General features: G+C 38.1%; 1 protein-coding gene across 1 annotated transcript in view; it reads left to right on the top strand.

Moving 5' to 3' along the window:
* The window catches only part of LOC311514299 (uncharacterized protein), a 393040-nt gene that overhangs the window by 102640 nt on the left and 265154 nt on the right, over positions 1-25246 (top strand). Inside the window, exons 4-5 of the mRNA XM_084616784.1 lie at positions 959-1031; positions 12197-12247. Of these exons, the coding sequence (XP_084472910.1) occupies positions 959-1031; positions 12197-12247 (124 nt within the window). The remainder of the gene's footprint in view (positions 1-958; positions 1032-12196; positions 12248-25246) is intronic.

The raw sequence follows: 25246 nt of genomic DNA, 5'->3' as shown, positions 1-25246 counted from the left end.
GTTTGTTTTAATGACCTTTTCTGTTTCGAGCAACATAAACCCACCTCTCCATCCAAAGTGTTAAATCCAGATTGTTAAAATCTTTTGTAGATTGTGCAGAAAAATGTTTCAACTTCACAAGTCAAGCAGAGACTCAGGTTCTGAATAAAATTTTCCATCGAAAGAATAAACATTTTTCCTCACTTTTGATTTTTTCTTCCTCTTTAACTTTTGCAAGTTCTCACTGCCAGCTTTTCTGCTGACTGTGGACCAAAACAAATTAAAGCATTTTGTTTTCAAAACTACCTTAAGGAAAAAATGGTCATATGTCACCTCTTATTTTGGTTTCTGATTTCTCTGCATCCTATGAGATTTAGTATTGAATAAAATTACTGTTCTATTTAGTACAATTGATAGTTTGGGTACTGAGATTTTATTTTATATTTTATCCAAACTTGATAGGCTCTTATGAAAAGGTATCTGGAAAATGAGTATTAATAAAGTAACAAACTGATATAGTATATGTTTTATTGTTCTAATGAAGCCCTAGCCCACTGTCCCTAGAACTATCAGTTGAATATGCATCAAAAATAAATAAAAGTAAGAATTGTTTACTATTTTTAGCCTTTGTTCTAAAAGAGGGGCACAAGAGTGATCTAGCGTAAACAATGAATTATTTCTTATTTTCAAACATCGTGATCAGGGTTGAGGTTGAGAGCATTAGATCTTGAGGGTAGTGATGAACGCCAAACTTGGAACATGAATAAATAAAGGACTTAATGTTTTGTGCCTGTGAGTACTTTAACCTTTATAGGCACAATATTCTTGAGAAATCTGAAGGTCTTAATCACTACATCTTTTAAAATACTCTCTAACTGATGTCTTAAAATAGATTTCAAAACACAAATCATATAAAATTAACAGACACTTAGAAAAGCATGTGCTGTTCTAACCCCTTTTTATTGCTTTTGTTTTCTAGGTCTTCAGGGATTTTACACTGTGTAGCTGGCAAAACAAGTCCCCATTTAACTACTAAGCTTACTACCCAAATGGTAAGTAGTAGTATTGTGTTGGTATTGCTTAATTAGTATGAAGTTGATGACTTGGATGGAGGTAAGGGAATTCTAATCTTTTACTTGGCCTTTTCAACATATTTTTATTAAAGTCGTTATGCAGTGTTAACCCAGTACTGTATATATGCACTTAGAAGTTTTGTAAACATACTAAACAAACTGACCAACTGCTTACCATTTGGGGCTTAATCCTCAAAGGTGTTGAGCACCTTCAGCTCCCATTGCTGTCTCAAGACTGGTCCCTTATATATTCAGAATTCAAATTTAAATGATTTAAAATTCAAATATGATTATTTTCTAGCTGCTTTCAGTATGTCTCAGTACTATTTTAGCACATATTATACATGACATTGATATTACCAAATATATGGCTTATGCTGAAGGGCAAACTTCAAAAGCCTTCACTTTCATATTTATGTATTTATATGCGTAAGAACCTTACTTCTGTTACGTTTACTGTTTTTTCTCCTACCGTTCATATCTTATTCTCTGGCAAACCTGCTTGTGGTCCTTGCTGCTGCTTTAATTTCTACATACTATGTAAGAAGAGTTTCAGAGTAACAGCCGTGTTAGTCTGTATTCGCAAAAAGAAAAGGAGTACTTGTGGCACCTTAGAGACTAACCAATTTATTTGAGCTGTAGCTCACGAAAGCTCATGCTCAAATAAATTGGTTAGTCTCTAAGGTGCCACAAGTACTCCTTTTCTTTTTATGTAAGAAGATGTCATCTAGTTTGTTTTAAATTCTGGCAGTCGCAATAATACAGGGTCAGATTCCCTTATTCACACTGACTAGTATCTTAGTCCACAAGGAGAGACCCATTAACTACAGTGAGACTATGTTGAAACGTAGTATTCATAGTGAGCTGGGATAGCAGAATGTATAGCCCATAGTGAGAGAGTAGTTGTCTCTTTCCTTTAAAAGTTACCATTCCAGACACAAAAATATTGATCAAGGAACTTCTTGAATAAAGAAAATTATATTGCTGACCTGATGCTCCAGATGTAATGCATGGGCTACCATGTATTCTTGTATCCGCTGATTTTTAGGTTATACAAGGAATGTCAGAAATAAGGCAAGCCTGTCTGAGATACTGAAAGTGAATAACAGCAATATAAGAAATAGCAGGAACAAATTTTTGCCTGCTTCATCCCAAATAAGAATATTTGTCTCTGAAATCTTTGCTATGAGGACAATCTTCCATTTTGCAAAAGGATTATTTGTAATTGGTCCTGCTTTGTATGGACATTGCTTACATTTATTTAAAACAGGTTTCAGAGTAAGAGCCGTGTTAGTCTGTCTTTGCAAAAAGATGACCTGATGATCACTTTAGATAAGCTATTACCAGCAGGACAGTGGGGTGGGAGGGGGTATTGTTTCATGGTCTCTGTGTGTATATAATGTCTACTGCAGTTTCCACAGTATGCATCCGATGAAGTGAGCTGTAGCTCACGAAAGTTCATGCTCAAATAAATTGGTTAGTCTCTAAGGTGCCACAAGTACTCCTTTTCTTTTTGCAGATACAGACTAACACGGCTGCTACTCTGAAACCATTCAATTTGTAATCCACCATAACCCCTGACATCTTTTTCAGCAGTACTACCACTTAATCTCCAAGTTGTAGTTGTGCATTTGATTTTTCCTTCCTAAATTTAGTCTTTCACTTCTTTTTATTTAATATCATTTTGGTGATCTGAGATCAATTCTCCAATTTGTCAACGTTGTTTTGAATTCTAATCTTGTCTTCCAAAGTGCTAGCCAGCCCTCCTGGCTTGGTGTCATCTGCAAATTTTGTAAGCATACTCTTCACTCCATTATCCGAGTTATTAGTGAAAATATTGAATACTGAGACTGGGACTGGCAAGGTGAGGAGAAAGGTACTGGAACTAAGAGCTGGGGTTGGGAAGAAAAGGGCTTGGACAGGTTCAGCAGATGGGGCAAAAGGGGTCAAGGATCAGAGGAATGGGCAGAAGAGTCTCTACCCACTAGAGAACACTCCCATTCAGAGTCTGGAGTGCAACTCAAGATTCCTGAGTCTTGCCATTCATCTGCTGTCTGCAAATATCTGTGAAATCCACTGGAAAAGTGTGCCTCTCTTCCAACTTTAGTGCTGGTCCACATAGAGGATGACAACCTACTATTGCTATCCGTTACTATATTAGCTCAAGTGAAGTTGGCTCTAAAAGTTCCAACCCTGCTGATGACCCATGTGGGTGTCAATATCCTCCACATAAAGGAATTTCCTTTTTTTTTTTTAGTTTGCTTTTTTTAAAAAAAAAACCTAGGAAATTACACACAAAAAACTATGTTAAAGCAAGGTCAAAAGTTAGGAAATGCTAGCATTAACTCTACAGTTAATCTTTAATTAACCACATATCATTTTTCCAGTTGCAATGATGGCATCTGAAATATTCCCCTCAAAGCACAAGAGGCAGAATTCAGGTTCAGCAAGCAAAGGGAGATTTTTTATTTGTCATGCTAGACACACACTCATCCTGCAGTTCTCTAGCTTGGCTGAAAGAGGAAAACAGCTAGTGTTCCCCAGAGTTACCGCAAAGGATTTGTCCAAATCTTGGCCCAAATCATGGAGTGGTTTGCCAGCTACACCACTGTATCAGAAAAGAGCCAGGATAATATAGGTAGCTAGACCACAGAGATATTATATTTGCCTGTGGCATTGTTTGAGTCCCAGCAATTGCTCCTGTTTTCTGACAATGGCCCCCAAATATATTTACTTGACCCAGGAAACCATATTTTTTGCAAAGAGATTTTTCTGAAGTTGTAATACTATGGTTTAGCCCATTTTATAGTATGAGTTAAAACTGCATAGCAAGAGATCCAGTTATACCACAATCCCCATGACAAGCAACACCTATAATCTCACAAACATTCAAACGGCAAAACCAAAAAATCCCAACCAAACAAGTGAAAACCAGCCCAACAACAAAATTCCCCACAACACAACCGTCTTTCAGTCTTGAAAGCTTACTTCCCATTAAAGTTGTAACTGATTATTTTGAGATTATTCTACTATGGACAAGGAATCAGATTTGTTCTGAGAAGTGGAAATTATTGGTTGGAGCACATTTAAGTGCTGAGTGATACCAAATTTTATCCATTGGAATAAATATGGTACTACTGCAGATGACTGAACTTTGGTTAACCAAAACTCATTAATGTCTCTAGGAGCAAACTCTGCTCTCCCCTGTTCTCCCGGTTTACCTAGCACAGAGAGCAGTGGAGAGGCACTGGCCAAATTACTAAAGGCTCTGGAGACGGTGCGTTCTGGGTGCCCTAAGTCTGGAATGCTGCTGAGCTGACTGATCTGATTTTACAAAGTGCAGTTCTTTCGGAAGTTTGCGATGTCCCTAAAGCCTTCAGAAAGTCAGGGTTGTTCTATGTAGCCTTTTCCTTTAAAATTCAAATAATGTAGTTCTGATAACTATTCATCCATGCCCCAAGCATGCCCCTATGGTGAGGGTACGGGCGCTGAATGAGATGGTGCAGAGCGGGGATCGCTAAGGCTTTGATCCTGCAAACTGATGCACACTTATGGGCCCTTCAGTGGAGCTGTGCCCAAGTCCAAAGGTCTGCCCCTGTTGTAGGATCAAGGCCTTGGTGAAGAAAAGAAGTGAAATTTGTTTGATAAATTATTCACTATGAATGATTCATTCACATCTGGTACCATCTATACTTGCAGTACTAAATGGAAAGGGGTCATTTTAGCATACTGGTAATTAAAAAAACCCAAACAATGAATAAAAACCCCAAACCAACAACCTTGAAATATTATTAAATGGCTGCAAATAATACATGTTTAAAATCTTTCCTGAGGGTAAAATTGTTACCTTTATTTTGAGTACTCTAGGGAGTTTTGTACTTACACATGAAGTCTCTGACTGCCCAGTTTTGCATTTGGAGCCTGTCACAAGGTGAACTGCCCCTTTCCAGGGGATGGGGCTCAGCTGCACACTGTGCCAAGCTCAGCTCATCTTTCCAGGTGAATGGAATAAGTCCCAGGGTCACATGGTGGAAGATTATGACCCAGAGCCAGGACTACTGGCATGTAAAGAGCAGCCCAAGTTCAGGGAGGAGGCTAGAGATGACAAGGCAATAGAGAGGGTCTCCTTACTTTCCAGGCAGACAACCTAGGAGTGCAACTTTGCAACAGGCAGGTTAGGATGGATGGAAGCTAGTCGGGGGGAGGAAAGCCTCAGAAGGTGGAAGTAGAGGACTCAGTGAGTGAGGCTTACAGGGAGTAAATAGGCTCATACAGGAGACTTCAGGGCAGAGGAAAAAGACATGGTTTATGTGTGAAACTTATGTGAAACTGTTTATTTGGGAGAAATAAAACTGGAGTCCTGAAGAAAAGGGACTGAAATCCTCTGTCTCCTTAGAGTTCTCTGGTGTACTGACTAGTGCATTGGGCCACTGGCTTACAAATCACTTAGTCAGTTGAAAAACATGTAAACTCCACAGGGCAGAGCTTTTCTTCTGATGTGTTTGTTCGGCAACTAGCACAATGCCAAGAAGCAGGAAGTATTCTCGTTGTTGCAGCAAGAGTGTGGGCCAAAAAAATGTGTGGTCTATATATACTTGTTTCAAATATTAGAATAAAAATAGTGTATTAATAGAGCTAAAGCCATTTAAAATAAACATTTTTCTATACTCAAATCTTTTTAGGTCCCTCGCTAGCCAAACAAAAATAGGGAAGTCTGGTGGGATGTAAGAAGTAGTAATGAAAGATACAGTTTTGTATATATTAGAACATTTTAAAGTTTTTTAAAACAAAAAATATGTGAAGCCCACCTATTTATCTGGAATTCTGTGTCAGGATAATCCATCAATATTTGGTACGTACTTCAGCAAAATCTGTGAAGGTTGTGGAACTGCTATGTAATTTTTGAACACTGAATGTGACTTAGTGAGGTAAAATTACTGTATAACCATGGTGGGGTATTAGAAATAGCTTATATTGGCGGTATTGGAGTGGTTATTGCACACATATAATGCTTGAATTCAGACTAAGCTGGAAGGCAACACAATGGCTTTGATAATAACATCCAGGATCCAGACCAAAGTGACACAGGTGTTTTGCCAGGCTTGGACGTACACATCAAAGGGGCAGTAAACAGTTAAAAAGTATTTCTCAGGAGTAGTAGTATGGGGAGAGGGGGTCAATTGTTAGCAGCTCTCCAGGAAAACAAGATGATAGAGGGTGAGGCTCTTCAGGGAGAGTCTAAAGAAATTGGGACTGGGACAGCTTCCAGGGACTGGCAAGCCTTAGGGAAAGAGCATGTAGACTGGTTTATTGTTTTAAAATCTGTTCTCTCTTAAATGCTTTTTGTTCAAATAACACTCTGCTTTGAGACGGCTGTGCAGTCAGTATTACCACTGTTATTGCTCCCAGAGGGAAGAGAAATACAAGGTCGTCTGAGCTGAAGTCAGACCTGCTGAAGTAATCCTGGTTAGCATGTGGGGACTGCAGCCCAAATCCTGGTCTGAGAGTGAGAGAGTTGCATGATTCCACCTGGAGCAAGGTGACTGATCAAGGCCTGACACCTGAATGTGCGGGGAAGAGGAAGGGCACTTTGGGTGACCAGATGTCCTGATTTTATAGGGACAGTCCCATTATCCAGGACTTTATCTTATATAGGCACCTCTTACCCCCCACCTCCATCCTGATTTTTCACACTTGCTATCTGATCAGCCTTGGGGCACTCAAAGACCACAAGAGATCAGAGGTGCAGTTACACTAACGACATCACTGAGTTATAAATGCCCTCACATAGTTCCCATTTAATATACAAAGAAACAATTTTCAGTTCTCCTGCAGGCATTTGTTTATGCAACTGAATGTGGGGGCAGGGGAGTGAGGCTTTCTGGGGGTACAGAGCTGTGAAGGTTCTGTCCTTGCATTTACAACTTTCTTAGCTTTACAGTAGTGCTTTTCCTTCTCTTGGTGTCCATAACCTTGTTTTCCAGTAGTGTCTGTGGGCCTCTGGCTTTTTCTGCGTCCTGCTGTTGCTTATCTACCTCCCGCTTTTGCTTCTCTGCTATCATCTCTTTTTTCTGGGTGCTCTCCTCTGCTTCCCGCTCTTTGGCTCTCTTGGCCAAAACCTAAACCTGAACCACCCTTGGCCACAGGCACTTTCAGTGGACTAATCTGGTGCTTATCATATTCCATGAGTAGAGATTTCATTCCTTCCATTGTTTTCCCTGTAGTATTCGAGCCACAGTCTGTACAGAGTTTTTCCTCACTGTGATCTGGTGTGCTCAGCAATCTTTGTTTCTTTTCTTCTATTTCCCCTACCCAAAATAAACAAATGAGAAATAACAAACTGTAACCTTTTTCTTTACCAGTTTCTGACTTTCTCATATTTGAATCTCTCAGAATCTATGTTAGCTGGTAGATTAGTGCTGGGAGCGTGACCCTATGCTAACCAGCCAATGGTGTATAGATCCTGCTGACTATACCACTGTGATGCTTTCTGGGGGTAACCAGGCTCATGAGAGTTCTGTCCTTGCATTTCCAACTTTTTAAGCTCATGCTGCCTTTTCTTCTCTCAGTCTTTGTACTTTCGGTCTTCCAGCTCCAGTAGTCTCTGGTGAGCCACCCGCTTTGTCTCCAGGGGAGGGGAGTGAGGAGTTCCCTTAGTTGAGACAGCTCTCAGTGCAAGCAAAAGCCAAATGGAGTTTGTTGCAGAGTAGACTGCAAACACCTCCCTAGAGAGCAGGTGGAGGTCATCCTCAGGAATGCCCCAGAGAGAGAGAACAGAGGGAGGGTCTTTGTAGAAGAGGGAAGAATTTACAGGGAAGCTCCATCTGGGAAATATAGAAGTCTCGGGGAGCCCTATAAACAGTTAATTGTGCCCACAAAGCATTGTGTGGAGTTAATGATATTAGCTCACAATTATCCTTTTGCTGGTCACTTGGGAACAGACAGGACATATGAAAGACAAAAGAAAAATTTCTATTGACCCAATATTCAAAATGAGGTAAAGGAATACTGCAAGACTTGTGAATTATGTCACAAGTGGAAAAAAATCCTGTGGATCTCTGCAAGTCTCCTTTGCATCCTTTATCCGTGATCAAAGAAGCATTTTTTAGGGTTGTCCAGGCCAACCCAGAGAGGAAAAAGCTTTATATTATTGGATTTTGCCACCAGGTATCCAGAAGCAGTTGCTCAGCCAAATGTAGAAGCTGAAACAATTGCTGAGGCACTGCTCTCTATATTCAGCAGCAGGATTTTCCCAAAGTGAGCTTAACAGATCGGAGGTCAAATTTCAAGTCCCAGCTATTTGGTGAGTTGTGGATGATGTGTGGATAGAGCAACTGAAATCTGCCAAATACCACCCAGAGACAAACAATTTAGTTGAGAGGTTCATCGGGATCCTAAAATCTATGCTGAAAATTATGTAAACAAGAGGGCATGTGGCTCAGATGTAATGTTACCCTATTGGTTGTTTGCTTACCAGAAGGTACCCCAAGAGTCTGCGAGGTTCACTGCATTTAACCTGTATGGGAAAAAGGTCGGAGGTCCCCTGCATATCATTGGAGACTGCTGGGAGGGTGACACTGAAGCAGAGGGGGAACTGATGGCTGAATATGTGCAAAAAATTAGGGAGGATTTAAAGTCTATGGTGGGACTGGTGCAGCAAAACCTCACAAAAATCCAGGCAACTCAGAAATAAATAATACCTGTTGTTGGTCATTTCATGTGGGGGATTTGGTACTGGTGTTACTCATGGGAGGGGCCTTTTGAGGTGGTAGAAAGGGTTAACAATATTACCTACAGTGTACAAAGGTTGTGCAGCAGGGTTGCACCTCAAACTGTGCATATAAACAGGTTAAAAGGTATCACAGGCATGAAGCCATTGTAAACATCATATGCTGTATAGAAGAGGACTCTAAGACAGCCCTTATTGATTTTGATGACGGAATGCCATAGTGAAACCCCACTAGAGAGCATTGACCTATATAAAGGGTTAACCTGGACTAAAAAGACACAGATTATGGCTGTGTTGCAAAGTCACCAACAGGTATTTTCCAGCAGGCTAGAACTGACTCGTGGAATGGGCCATAAGACCACAGCCTGCACCCAGCAGAGCATACCGGACTACAGGCAAAATGCAGGAGCAAGTCATAGACTATTAAGGTTGGAAGGGACCTCTGGAGGTCATCTAGTCCAACCCCCTGCTCAGAGCAGGACCAATCCCCAATTTTTGCCCTCAATCCCTCAAGGATTGAACTCACAACCCTGGGTTTAGCAGGCCAGTGCTCAAACCGTGGAGGTATCCCTCCCCTAGTTTGTCAGGAAATAGCAAGCATGATGGAAATGGCAGTAATTACAGTGTCTGATAGTCTCTGGGCTTCTCCACTTGTTACGATCTCCCAAAAGGATGGGATTATAAGGTTTGATGATGATTATAGAAAGCCTAATGCTGTCACTGTTCCTGCTGCAGACCCTATCCCCAGAATTACTACTACTACTTCTCTTTCTCATTTTTATTATTTATTATTAAATATCAATATTGTAGATGCCTCCAGAGTCAAGACTGGGGCCTACTTTGTAGGTTCTGTACAAACATATACAGAGACTCAATCCCTGTCCTGTTAAACTTGCAATCTAAGGGAGCAAGTGACACAGTAAGGCTGTGGGAAGAGAGATACCAGTCAGTATATGCAATTTGTTCGATATTTAATACAAGAAATACTAATAAAGTGTCAGCTGTCTTCATCCGCCAATCCAGTCCTCATTAACTGACTGATTTCTTATAGGCATTGTTGCACAGATTTTCAAGGAGAGGTCTGGAGGACGAGGAGGTTATGGCCTCTTTTGACGCATTCTAGTTTACAGGAGTTACCTAGTAGGTATCTGTATAAAGTAGTATAAATCCCTTATGTGAACGGTGTCCTATGCTTGAGAGTATCTTGAGAGGGGGCCCAGGAGTTGTTTTCTAACTTTACTACAGTCTTAATGATGTGGATCAGAGGCCTACTTTTGTTTCTACATTATTTTTCATCCTTCAATCAACCCACTCTCTTCACTGTTGAATCACAGCTTGCTGGTATTGTAATTACTCTCTGTGTCTCCTCTGTCTAGTATTCCATCTCCACTTCCTCTTCCCTTTTGGGGTCTCCTGTATCATGCATGATTTTGGGCTGTGGTGAAAGTGGTGGCAAAACAACTGCCCCCCGCACACAGTTCTTTGCACTGCAGAAGGGAGCTTTACGTAGAGCTGCTCCCAGCTTCTACTATCATGGCTAATCATAAGGAGTGACCTTGGACAATCAGGAATCCAAAACCATTACCATGTGAACAGTCACCAAATTATGCAGTTTAAAATGCAAAAAAAGTGGTATTTTTTCCCCCAGAGATGTCAACAAAATCTCTAAATTAAAAAAAAAAATTCTGTTTTAGAACATGTTTTTTGGAAATCAAGGATTTTTTCAGGAAAAAAATTGTGATGAATATTTAATTCTGCTCTACTTTGAAGACTGACTACCATGTTCATGATAAGCAACAGACTTATCAGGCAATATTTGTTTTATCATTTTCCTTCTTTGTTTTGGTGTCAATCTCAGACCTTAGGCTGAAATGTAACCCAGAGCTCATTTAAAAGATTTATTTTTACCCTTCCAGGGTGTAGGTATATGCTAAAAAAACCTATCCCCACGGTATCTAAACCCCAACCCTACAATATCTTTATTGCTACATAAACAAAACAGTGCAGTTAAAACAAAAGTAGGTCTCAAGGTAGTTTTTCTTAAGTGTCAGAAATTTTAGATCTTTATGCCAAATTAATTTGTCTGATCAACATGGTCCTTGTCAGCCCTATGCTGGTGCTGAAGTCAGGTAACTTTTACTTATTCATTATCTCCTCCAATGCTCTTAAGTGAGTATGGTTTCACTGTATTTATGGAGAGGATCAATTGAGATAATCTTGGATTAATCCCATTACACTCTTTGGTTGGGCTTGTTTATTGCCACCTTTGTTGTCAAATGTGTACAAACTGTTCGAAAACCATTATCCTGATTGGCTATTGTCATTACCTTTTATTATGGAATTTCCCTACCAAAAAGTTTAAATCTATTTTAACATGTGCTCACAAACACATGAGAGAGAGAGAGAGAGAGAGAGTGTAAAAAAGTGAAGTCTCGATTCTTATTCTTTTTGGTACTCTAAAAATATGCCATTTTAGGCACCAATCCTGCAAACAGGTATGCACAACCTTACCTTCAGTAACATCACTTTATATCAGTGGGGCTACCCTCAGTGCTAAAATTAGGTTCAACCTTAAATGTTTCCAAGATCGGGGTCTTACAGATTTTTAACTTGAGACTTCTAATGAAACGTCAATGAATTTAAAAATCTCTAAACAGTAACAGCCGTAACAGATGAACATAAAATGGGGATATGTATAAAACATTAAAATAGGGAATATGTACTTTAAGTTCAAAACTATTAACACAATTTATGGGATAATAACTAATACTACTTGTAGGAAGAATGCTTTGTTAAGCAAACCTGAGAACAGCTTCAAGCTCCAGGTACTGTAATTTTAAGTTCAATTGTTATCACATTTTTGATGTGTTGGTAGGAAGATGAGTTACGTATTTCTTCTAATGTGAAAGTGGACCTGATCTACTTAGACTGGGTCAATTCAGGTGTATAATCCAGAGTCTGACAATATTTGTAAAGTGAACAAACCGTGATATTACTCTCTTTTCTGCATGATGGCTTTTCCACACTTTTGTCTAAAAGCGGGTAAGATAATATGTAGCTAAAACATTTTTGTTTTAATGGTTATTTTTTCAAGAAATATGCCAGGTTTTTTATATAGCTGGTCTTTACAAACTCTGTGATTCCTGGGGGGATTTAGATTAATTTAGCACTAACTGCCCTTTTGTGCTTACAGTGTTTGTCTTAAATCTTTTACAGTATAGAAGTTCTTTATTTTGGTTTTTGTTGACATTTTTATTCATGGAATAAAGATCCTGGTGTTCCTGGAGAAAAAGTAAATTGCACATTTAAAAGTTGATCCAACTTTGAAAAAGGATCATTGTAAGCCATGTAGTTTCTTTTGCTGGGGTTTAAAGCGAAAACTGATTTTTGTGCTTTCTGAATATTTACCAAACAGGAAAACTCAGCTGCTGGAATCCATATTGAGGACTTGTATCATGGCCATAATGTAAGCACAATTCCTTTGCTGCATATTTGGACTGTGGGAATGAAATGGCCCCTAATATGTATAAATGTGCTAGTAGATTATGTACACTGCATTTCTACTTACCTGAGTTTTTAATATTATGCTTTAATTTTACTGTAAAAATTTTCAGTGTTGAGAATTACTGTTTCTGTCCATGTTCCTAAACTAAATATCATATAAAATGTTGCAAGGAGTCTTAGTCACACACATAAGAGTGCAGTTAAGGAATGATTTTGATGTACTCTCTTACTCTGTTAGAGCCTTATTTATAAAATAGATATCAATGAGAGGATGTGTAATTGTTTGACCCAGACCTGAAATGGGCCTGCATTAAAATCTCGTATTGCTGTTTCTGACACCTCTTCCTGCAGAAACTTGCCTGATTGTGTCCTTGATTGAGAGAACAGTATTATGATCATTAGCAATTCCATGAAAGTATCATGTGTACAAGGATTAAGAATTTTGGAAGTTTTGCTCTTTGTGTATATTCTCTATGTTATCTGTACCAAAACTACTTTGGTTTTGTTACCAAGATTTCTTTTCCTCTTATTTCTAAAATCTGTGGTGCAGGGAATTGTTCTAGTGAACTCTAACTCCTGCAAATAACAGTTACTCATGTAAGCAATTTCCACTCAAGGTAATGAAATTGCTCACTGGGCTACGGGTCTGAAGGATAAGGCCCTGTGTTTGTAAAACATGAAACAGTGGTTTAAAAATAAATAAGCTTTTCAGTGTTCACTTGTGTGTGGAGAACTTCATAGTGGTGAATTTCAATGAAAACATAGATGAAAAATTGTATTTTTTTAAAGGATTAACCATAAATAGGTAAGTAAATAAATAATTTTTTCATAGAAGAGTGATTCCTGTCAATCTGTGCTTCACAGTAAAATATCTTCTCCCACTTTTTTCTCTTCCTGAGCTAACATTTAAGCTAATTTTTAACATCTAGTATTATAGAAGATGCTGAAATGTTAGTGTTTCTGGGAATTAAGATTATTTTGCCCTTTAAAAATAAAACTTTTTCAGTTTTGTAACTTTTGGAATATATCACATATTTGGTCTTACGCTCTGTGAAAATTCTTCTCCCTCTACCCCACCTCCAAAACAATACACAATTGTAAAGTGTGGTTTAATTCCATTTTTTCTCCATGGCCATGATTCTGCAATCCATTTCCCTCTCGTCTTCCTGGTATCCTTGAAGCAATTTCCAGTCTGTAGGAGATAACTTCCTCCCCATTACTAACCAGCAGGGGGGCCCATGTTTCCTTGTTTTGGAGCTGCAGGACATTTGTTCTACCCTGTTTACAGCCAGCAGGTGCTCTTTTTTCTACATTACTGCTTGCCTTTTTCATCAGCTCACGGGGGGCTACGAAATTGGAAATTATCTTAATTAAATGTTTTCTATACAGAAACAACTAGGCCTTTTTATGTGAAATGCAGGCAGCAGACCTTATCACAAAAGACAAAGACAAATATTTATCAAGGAACAAAAGATGTCCACAGTTGCTTACAACTGGTTTAATTTTTCTCTCTCTCCTGGTGAAGATGTTTGTTTATCAGGACTTCTTGTTGAGATTCTTTGTTTCCCTGTAAGATCTACAAATGAAACTATTTTTTCTTCCTATGAAGCGCACAATGAAATATACGAAATGCAAACACCTGTGTGTGTTGACTTTGTATTTGAAGATCTTTTTCATTTCACACAATAGTTCTTTTCTTCTTCTTTGTGTTATGAAAGAAGTGATCATCGTGGCTATCTTGCTTTTATGTTTTATGTTACTTCTGACTCTGTTAAAGGAATGCCACATTGTTAAATAAAAATATTCCTTTGTCATGGAATGGTATGTGCCCTCAAGTGAATAAGTTATTAGATTTTACTGATTTTGCCTAACTGGTAACTACTTATTTTTCTAAATGTTGTGATTGATATTGCAAATCTGATCAAGCTATTTTTGTATGCTGTAAATAGAAGAGATGGAATAGGGATTTATATAATCTCAAAAGTTTTTTTTTAAATGTTTGGTTGTTCTTCTTGTCTTATTTTATTTTATTTTTTGGAGAATCTTGATCTTTTAAATGTACTTTAACAAAGATTACACTGTTATTTTAACACACCTTTCCTTAATATTAATATAAATTGATGTTTAATTTACACTTGGATATGACAAATCCTTACTTCTATGAAATTCTGTTCCAAATATGTAGGTCGTTGGCTACTCTTAAAATCTTGTGCAAAAGCAAGATACAAGCTCTTATAATGAAGAAAAGTAATTTTACAAAGTATCACATCATTAATGGAGAATAAAATTGTGATTACATTTATTAAAATGCCAAGTGTTTAGCACAGTAATATGTATAATATAGACAATGTTATTGTACAGTTTTCTGGGTTTGATCTTACTGTAGAGCAGTGATTAAGCTCCTATGTTCGGATACATATTTGTTTTTGTGAGTTGAGAAACACTGTAAAATATTTTTCCATGGAAAGTTTTAGAACATACGTAAAATTTTTGTTACAATGCAGCAGAATAAACATACTCTAACACAACAGAAATGTTGTTTCCAGTTTCAGCTATTTGCCGTTTTAATGTTTTTTGCAATTACTGAGGGCCTGATTCTGCAAATTTTGACTACCACAAGTAGTCATGCTCACGTGAGTAGTCCCACTAAAGTAAGTGGGACTCCTTTACATGACCAAGGATTTGTGGGATCAAAACTTGTGTTTATTTCATATCCATTGTTGTTGTATTTTAACTTAGTGATGGCAAACAGAACTTTGAAATACCATATGGATAGGAGCTTTTTTTTTAAGCACAATATTATCATTTTTCTTTGAAGCTTTCAGCTTCACAGTGAGTTCCACAAAACTATTTTTGGCAAAACTATATATCGGTATATGAAAAATATTTGTGTGAATTTCTAAATTATTTATCTTTGTACAGTATTTAAGGAACTATAGCTTTATAAAAACAATCTATTTTGATTAAAAATACTCATGCAATAGAATTTTTTTAGCCAAAATTAAATCAACGTGATACTTCTAAAACTGAAGCTATTATGTGATTTCTTCTTGGGAGAGATCTGTTGTGATAGTGGATATAGAGTTTCCACTGTGTTCCTGCTGAATACATAATACAGATGTTTTGCTAGAAATACATAATATCTTTCCTTTTCTCTCTCTTTCTCACACACAGACACCCTCTCCGCCGCCCCCCCCCCCAACAAAGAATTTTGGAAGCCTCTTGTTATACATAAAAAAACCTAATATTTCCTCTTATTTATGTCTCCCTTTCATCAGTCATTTTCTCTTTATTCTCACTTGGATAAAAATGGTTATGATAGACTGCAGTATGTCAACTCTTTGCGTATTTCCGGTAACATTATTTTAGACTATATTTCTGGAAATAAGTAAATAGGGATATATACATAATGCTGTGCTGGTTAACCTATGTCATCTTCTGTTCTAATTGAATAAAATGCTTATCCAAGCTATCTTGGTTTAGACCATAATCTTCTGCTGAGGCCCTCTGACAGAAAGCAGCAATGGGACCAGGGAGAGAGAGGTTTATTGTTCAGAGGGAGCACATTTTAATAAAATGCTGGAATATGTATTTGGATTGCTGTTGCCTCCTGAGACACATTTTTGTTTTTAATACAAACTTAACTAATTAGACTGGTTAGAAAGCATACATCACTGTGGTGTTTTCCCAAAAAACATTTGTGTAACTTGAAGGTTATACATTTTTATAACTTGCACCTAACAGAACCTATAATAAATTGATAATACTACAAGCAAAATAAAAAAAAAATTACTGCTGAATACAGGGCCCAGGTTGATAAGAAAAGCTCATTCTTAAGATAACTTATCCCTAAACATAGGCACTGTGCTTTCCTGTTTGCTTGTATCAGATAACGTACACATTATTTCTTGTACCTATAAAGATGTCCGTAATATATTAGATAATATGTTCAAGTACTCAAAACTAATGAAAAATATGCTTCTGTTGAAAGAGCTCACTCCAGAGCTAGAAAGTAATTTGAGTTCAGTGTTAATGTATTATTGCTTGCAATGGCAGTGCTGGCCATTTGATATACTATCTGTTTTCCATCAGCCTGTCTACATTTTTTTACATGAGCAAATTATTTAGAATCAATTTAATACAATAGAGAACAATAATTAAAATGCCAGTATTTTTGTTTCATATTTATACTGTACCCCTTATGGGTAGGCTGGATTGTAGCTACTTAACAATATTCTATATGCTTGAAATTATTTAAAGTGCTCCAGCCTTTTCTGCTCGTGCTTTTCAACTGAAAAGTACAAACTATGGGCCTGATTCTACAGACACTAACACACATGCTAACTTTTCACATGAAGTAGCATGCTTGAGATTGAGAGATCACATGAGTAAAGTTACTAACTGTTTTCTTGATAGTTCTCTTAAGGACTGACTATTCCTTAAGTATCTGATTGAAAACATTAATTGGGCTAATTCAACATTTCCTTCACATTTTCACAATATTGCCTTAGACCTGAGAATGATTCTTTTCCTGCTGGTCTTTTCAAAACCTAGAAGATTCTTAAGTTCTTCTTTCCCTATAGACACATCCCAGCTCACTCCTCCGGCCTTCTTTATTTCCTTTATGTACTGAGAAGCAGGGCTGGTAATGAACCCAGACAGCATTCTAAAACCGCCAGGAGACTTGTTTGTATTACAGAAACATTTCAATCAACTTTTGTTTTAAATTTTTTAAAAAGAGTACTGTCTCTGAAAATACTTTAAACCAACTTCTGTTTTTAATTTTTGTAGCACATTTTGCTGAATATGTTTTATATAAATGTACAGAGCCAGCAAGCACTAACTGAAGTAATACTATGGTTCAGAGTAGCATTTTCTTTCTGTTATAAGCTGTCACTATAAAAAAAATAAGTTTCCATTTGCCCTTTCATTTTGCATGTTAAAAAAGCTACTAAATGTAAATATTTGAAAATATTTTCTGTAGTGCAAAATTTAGTAGTTATTTCTTGTCTTGTAATTATGGGCCCATTTACTGTTCTTTTGTAATCAATGGGAAATTTGCAGTTGACTTAAATAAACCACCCTATATTTGAGTCAGTTTTGAAATGTTTTGATTGACCTTCCTGTCAAATTAAATAGGTCTTTTTAGATATAGGTATTAACTTTGCTCATGCCTTCGGTGATTTCTATCCTTCAGTAGTACTGAGAGGACTTTCCTATGAGAATTTAATATGGGTGAAACCAAAATGGTTCACTGGAGAGGTAATAGGATTTTATAGAAATTACTCTAAAAACTTTTGAAGTTGAACAGAGAATATTCTCCTTTCTATAGGGTTTTTGAACCATTTTATAGAAAGGGTAATATTTTCTATTAATCTATATAGTATGGTTCAAAAATCAAACAGAATATTTGTATTTTTCTGTTAAATTCTATAGCATTTTGCATAGGGGAAAATTATGCAAAGTATCTTCTTCTTATCTTGATTACTGAATAGCGGGGCTACCTACAGTTTGCTGTTGGATTATCGATAGTGATTTAAGTGAAGATACTTTAAGTTTAGACAAGGTACTAAAACCTACCTTGTGACCACCTTCTGAAGGCTTCAGCAGAAATTAAAGAACTATACAATTATTTTTCCCATCCTGAAAGAAAAACTGTAGTCAAAGATATTTTCAGGTGTGTTCAAATGCTGCTGTTTTTTGGTTGATTTGGAAGCACTGTAATTAAGTAAAGATTTATTTTGATAGAAACTAATCTAAGTATAATTATAAAATAAGGACTAGATGGGACAAAAGATTAGATTGTTTCAGATGTTATAAAATATTGAATCATAGAGGTTTTTTTCTTTAAATTTATGCAATCCTTGTGTCAACGCTAAACATGAGGATGTGATTAATGGAGTACTTAGAAGGTTAAGGTGAAGTTTCAAGATGGATTCCAAAGCAATAAAATGTGTAACGGGAAACTTCATATTGCCTGGTGTTAATGTTCAGGGCCAGATCATAACTACTTGAAGGATAACAGAGTGTGAAGTCATTAGCTGTCTGGCTTTATATTGACAAGTCTGGAACAGCATCTGGGGGAATATAATGAATTGTGCATGGATTGTTAAGAGTTTACAAATGAAAAAAGGTATTTTATATTATTATTCGTATCATGGTGGCAGAAATGTGCCAGGTGCTGTACAAACAAAGGTATTACAAATGTTGTCCCTAATCCTGCAAACAGCTTAATGCATGCATAACTCTACTCATATGACTAATCTGATACTAGCAGGTGAAATATAGACTTATGTATTTGCGGGCTTAAATCCATAAAAAGTATATTGTTTGATTCCCATTGCATTATCATATATGCTGATGAGAGTATACCATATACTGATAAAATTTGTAAACTATAAAAAGAATGTCTGCTAACAGCTACATTATGTGTCTGGTTGTATTTTTTTTTAAAAAGTACCACCCCAGATAAAATAAAATGCAGTGATAAAAAATAATGCATCCTTGTATTGTCAATATGCAACTTCTATGTTGTATTTCAGGTTACACTTTTCATGGTTGTCTCTCTGAAAATACCATATTAATATAGAGAGCTGATTCCTGCTGGAAACCAAACTAAAGCTGTTAGAAGGTAACATTTTTTGAAGGCTACATCCAGCTAGTGTACAACAGTGCAAAGCACAGTAGTTCTTGTTTTTTCCTCCTCTCTCTGACTATAGTACTTTGTAACTTGAGTGCTATGGTGATGGGGGTATTATAAATACCTAGGCAGATGGACATTTTACCAATATTGTACTACATTTACTTTTTTTATCCAGTCATGTTTGTTTTAATTTATGTATCTAGAGAGTGGCAGCAGTAAACCAGGTCAGCTGTGTTTGTGATGGGCTCCAAAGGTATCTGGCCTTTCCTTTACTACTTGAAAAATAGGTGCCATTCCTGTCTGAAAGTACAGTATAAAATGGGTAGTGAAATACTTGTACTGAGTATGCTATTGTTAATGCTGGCTGTTGGTCAGAGTAAAACTAAATGGAAAAGGTCAGACTTTATTTAAAAAAAAAAAGTTATGGTGGTCATTATTTTATTTGCATATACAGCTAACATAACAATATGCATGCAGAATACATCAATTAAAATACTGAAAAGTAAGTCTTGTTTTGAAATAAGGTGTATTATATGTTTTTAAAATTACTTGGTTCAAAACCATTTTAAAATCAGATAATGCTTCCATTCTCTGCTGAATGGATTTATTTAGAGCCAGTTTAAAAAAACAGTAATGGTCTTGCTCATTAGTGGACAAAAGGGGTGATAGAAACCATGACCTTTTATGCAAAGTCAGTTTGGTCGCTGAAATCAAGGTCATGAATAACTGGCTGTAGGGCTTGTTGGGACAGGAACTGTCTTCCTATAATATGGGTTTGTACAGCAGCAAGTAGAATGGGGCACTGATTCTGACTGGTGTCTCAAGTCCCAGCCCCGCGCTGGCTGGAGCAGCCCCAGCCCAGATAGAGGGACCCCAACCCCGGGCTGGATGGCGGGATCCCAGCCCCGGCCACCCTGTGCCAACCAGAGGGAGCCCAGTCCTGGTTGCCCCATGCCAGCCGGCCGGCCGACTCCACCCCAGATGCACCGGGCTGGTTGGAGCAACCCCAGCCCCTCTCCCTTTAATTGGTTAACCGGTATAATTTTAATCATTTAAATGATTAACTTTTTAAACAATATTTACATCCCTAATGCAAACCTTGAACTGTTTGTGGGGTGGGTCTAGTATACAATTTAACTGGGCTTTTTTCTGTGGGGTTTAACATCTTTTTATACAAACTGCATCCCTGATTGCTATAGGAAAATATAGTTAGTGTTACATAATAACGAATACCTGAAGGAGAAAATATGTTTTCAGCTGAGATTTGAAAACCGAGTCAAGGCAGAAAATTCAATGGTTGCTATAAAAGAGGGATCTTGCTGCAGAAGTATAGATGCCATAGAAAGAGAGAGAGATAAGTTTGATGAATAGGAGAGGAATTTTGACAAGAGGGAATAAAAAATGTCTGCACTGCAGTGGAGGTAGTCCAGGAGGATTTCCATAGTGTTGTAGCTTCCATTATCATCAAAGAATGAAGTAGTACAAGAAACCTTACTTAACTAAGAGGAAGAGGGGGGTAACTAAATGGTAACTAGCTTTTACTGTAGTACGGAAAACCTGAAATCCTAATAAGAGTTAGTGCAGTATATTGTTACATGAAAGGTGATTTGAGACGTAGGGTTGCTATCCATCTGGGTTTCCAGTCCGGTTTTTGGCTTCTGTGTCCAGGTGCCATTTAGGATTGCCAGGTCCCTGGTTCAACCTTAAAGTCCAGTCAAAAAGGGGACCTGGCAATCCTAAATGTCAGCTGAACCAAAAATCTGGTTACTGTGGGGCAGGAGAGGTGCCTGGTCATTAACCCATGCCAGCTCGTGCTCTGCGGGGGTCACCTACCACCTACAGGCAGGCTCCTTGTGACGATCCAGCAAGTGATGTAGGGAGGGGGAGGAGCAAGAAATGGGGGCGGGGCTTTAGGGGAAAGACCCGGAGCAGTGGCAAAGTCTTGGGGAGAAGAGGCAGGGCAGGGGCGGGGTTACCTGCAATTAGAATGGTGACAACCCTATTTGAGAGATGAGAGAGAACTGCTTCCACAAGCAGTTTCTTTAAATCTAGATTGGATGTCTTTCTAAAAGATATACTTAATTAAATGTTACGGGCTTGATGTAGGAATCACTGGGTGAAATTCTATGGCTTGTGTTATGTGGACGATCAGATGAGATGATCATAGTGATCCCTGTGGCCTTAAAATCTGTCATTCTATTAGGGGCTTCATGGTAGTGAGGATGGCAGCTAGTGTAGAAGCAAGGGAAGGGTTTTTTGTTTTAAGAGGGCAGCAGACAGTGCCTGATTTCTCAGAATTAGAGAATGCACCAAAGGAGAGGCCATAATGGTAGGACGAACTGGTGTTTGGAGTCCAGAGATGAGTTGGTTTTCTCAATAGACTGTATAATAGAAGGGGGTGCATGTTTCTGTACACAAGAGCAAAAGTAGGATGAAGGCATGCCAAGACATGTTAGGCACTTCCTTAGCATCAATGTTGTCCAGAAATATATTTACATGAGAAAGTTGGATGTTGTATATGAAATTAGTTTTTCATTGGTTGTTTTGAAATTGGTTTCGCTATTCAGGTTCAATTGTATTTCAGCCATTGGAAGGAGGAATTCTGCTGAATAACACTGTAGAATAGTTTTGGCATTGTCCCCATATTAACAGCATGTTTCTTTTTAGGAATATTTATCTCATAATGTTTACTTGGCTTAGATTTCTGTAAAATGAGACAAGATGCTGTACATTAGTTACAAATATTGTAAAATAAACATCTGAGTTGCTTTAGAAATTTGAAGCAATCGTTCTTGGATCGATCTCACACAGATTTCATTCTTAGCTTTTCTGTCTCAATGAAATTATCATAGAGTTTTCTGTGGATCATCAGGTGTGTACCCTAGCCAGTATCATGTTCCACCATAATTTAAATTCCGCTATGATATACTAGTAGTATTTTTGGAACACATGCCTTTTTCGACCAGACAGAATATGAATATAGACTTTTTCTTTACATGATAAAACTAAGTCCAAAGGGGTCTAAGAAAACCTGCCAAATGTCACTCATCTGCAGTGACATTCACACATTTGCACCTAGTGGTGCTCACTCATGCCAGCTAAAATGCCATTTATAAGCAGGGCTGCAGGCAACAAGAAAGATTTTCCCTCTAATGCATATGAGTAGGCAACCAAGGCTTCCTCCCTTTCCCCCCATAGTGCAGCACACAGGGAAGGGGAATGGGAGGTCAGCACTGCTGCTACTAGCCCTGATTAGCAGCATGTTCTGCTCTCAGCAAAGTAGCCACAGTGTGAGGGAGACGGTGCCAGAGGAGTAAGAAATTTAAGGCAGAGTAGAGGGAGGGAAAAAATAGAGAAAGGAGGTAGAAGGGCCAGGTGATAGGCCAAGATGGAAACACTGGGGGAAGGAAAACAATGGAGAAGACACAGGAGCTCAGAGGAAATAAGTCACCTAAAGGAAGGGGAAGAATGGTCTTGTAGCTAGTGTACAATATTAGGAGGTACTGGGTTGAAATCTCTCATCACTCTTACTGACCTGATGTATGGCCTTGGGAAAGTCATATCACCGTCTTGTGCCTTAGTTTTCCCATGCATGAAATAGGAAGACTATTGATCCATCAGACATGGAGGTGAATGCAGCTTTGGATCCTTGCTCAGAGATATATTAGCATTGATTTGTTATTAGATGGGGAAATGATTTGGATCAGAAACATACTTGCTGACCTTAGATACTCACACCTGCAAAAGTGCCATTTGAGGAACCACATAGAACTTGGCCGCAATGTACAGATATCCAGATACACACACACACACACACACACAAAGGCTGTCTGGAAGGAGAACGTGGCCTTCGGATTTTGTCAATTAATCATGAGGTTTCATTTTCCAAAAGGTTAAATACTAATTTTGAAAGCTGGCAAAATTCATTCTGAAAAGAACACAGATTCTCAGCTAGTGTAAATTGTCAGAGCTCCCTTGACTGCAATGGAACTACAGTAGTTCACAGCTGTGGATCTGTTGCCGAATGTAAATGCATAGTGTCTGGTTCACTAATTTCACATTATCATTTTATCCTCATTTACTTATCTAGTTTTATAGAAGTTGCAGTGAGCTCCTTGAAGTCAGTGGGAGTTGCAGGCACTTATGCCAGGGCTGAATTTGATTCACTGTGTGTATTCAAGAATTAAGATTTGGATTCTAGGAGAAAATCAGATCTCATGGCTACAGCATTTAGCATTATTTCCTTCATGTATGCCCAGATTTGGTCCTATTTTCCAGGGCTGTCTGGAAAAACAAGAATTCCATTTTGTGAAAAATATCAGGTTTTTTTATATTTGTTCTTGTTTTGCATTGGAAAATTAGAATTATTCCCCCAAAAACACATGAGAGAGAGAGAGAAAGAGACTCCACCCTCGAGCCACAAATAGCCAATTATGCAGTTAGTCCTCATTATGCACCTCAGTCGAGGTTTTTGAAAAATTTGAAGATATGCAGCATCACATGACAGGATAATATGGAACTTCAAGTTCCGGTAGTTTGGGCAATTTACCTTGACGGTCCATGTTATCCTGTCTTGTGAGTGCTGCATATCTTCAGATTTTTCATAAATCTCTCGACTGAGGTGTATAATGAGGATTAGCTGCATAATTTAGGGTATAGCTACACTGCAGCTGGAGGTGTAATTTCCAGTTTGGATAGACATACCTATGGGAGCTCTGATCGAGCCAACATGCGAAAAATAGTGGTGTGGCTGTGGCGGAGCTGGCGGCAGCATGAACGGCAGCATGGGCTAGTTGCCTGAGTGCAATCCCATCTGAGACCCTCAGTAAGTACTCAGGTGGCTAGCCTGGGCAAGCGCCCATGCCACAGCAGTTACACTGCTATTGTTAGAGCGCTAACTCAAACAAAGCTCATGCAGGTACAGTTGCTGAAGCTGGAGATTGCACCTCCAGCTACCATGTAGACATACCATGAGATAAGAACACTGCTCTGTCCTGGAAAGGGTTTACATCTTCCAGGCCACTTATTTATGTAAAGATGCTTGTGGGTTTTTCATTAACTATGCAGCTGATCAACAAAGAGAACTTGTCTTATATTTAAATGTATTGTTGTCTTACAGCAGTTTGCAAATAGGAGCATGAATAACTGAATAAGAGCTAATAATTAATATTTTTCTACAAGTCTACGAGAGTAGTTTAAAATGACTATAAGGTCAGGGCTAGTGTACACTGGAAACTTACAATGGCATATCTACCTCTCTCAGGAAAAATCTACACTCTGAGAGAGGTAGCTATGCTGACCTAACCCCCAGTGTAGACAGGGGTAGGCTGACAGAGGAATTCTTCCGTGAACCCTGTTACCACCTCTCAGAGAGGTGAATTACCTACGCCAATGGGAGAACCCGTCCCATTGGCCTAGGTAGTGCCTATGCTGAAGTGCTCTAGCTGCGCCACTGAAGCGTTTTAAGTGTAGACATACCCTTAGTCTCTGTTCATTAGCACTTAATTAGAGCTGTGGTGAGGGGTTTGCCAGAAAATCAAGGCCTGGCAAGCATTTGTTTTTCAGCTCTTTTGAAGAAGCTTGTATTCTCACTGTTGTTCATCCTTTGGTTTGGAGATGAAAAACAGGACTGAAAGCTTGCCAGTATTTGTGTATTTATAACTCAAGATTCAGTCATTTTGTCAGAGTAATGACAGTTTCAAGGAGAAAAGAATATTGCACCTTTTAAGTGCCTATTTTTTCCCCTTTTGGAAAATTTCCATTATATTTAATTAAGTTCTCTCTAGACTACAAGCTGAGAGAGTTTTAAAAATAGTCAAGGGAACTTTCTTGCCAGTCTCTGTTTCCAGTTTATTTTTCATAGTTCTGCAAGTGATACCTCATTTTAAGCAATCTGGATGAATGAATGTTTGCCTGGAAAAATATTTTTAATGAATAAGCGATTTTGAAGTGCGCTTGTTTGCTGCTTTCTATCATTGTAAAGTAGTGTCTTCAAATGTTACTTGATGAAAAATTCTTAGCTGTAATCACCCTCTCAATATCCTGACACAATCCTGCCTTCAGTCCACACACAAAAAGTCTATTGACTTCAAGAGGAGTGCTTCACGTGGAGCAATATCATTACTATTTAGACCTGGATTTGCTAGATATGGAACATAGGAAAGGATAAATCTCTTGATCATTGGTTTGTAGCTCCTGGTACAACAGGCAAACTTGCATATAAATTCCATTTAAAACCTTTTAAACTATGTTACCCATCACCAGAAATATTATGGTTCCAAAATACTGAAAACTTATTTTGGAAAAAACCTTAATTTT

This window comes from Lepidochelys olivacea (genome assembly GCF_965140295.1).
Source record: "Lepidochelys olivacea isolate rLepOli2 genome assembly, chromosome: 1".
In the NCBI taxonomy this organism is placed as follows: Eukaryota; Metazoa; Chordata; order Testudines; family Cheloniidae; genus Lepidochelys; species Lepidochelys olivacea.
The sequence above is the reverse complement of the archived record's forward strand: the minus strand, read 5'-3'. Positions and strand labels throughout refer to the sequence as shown.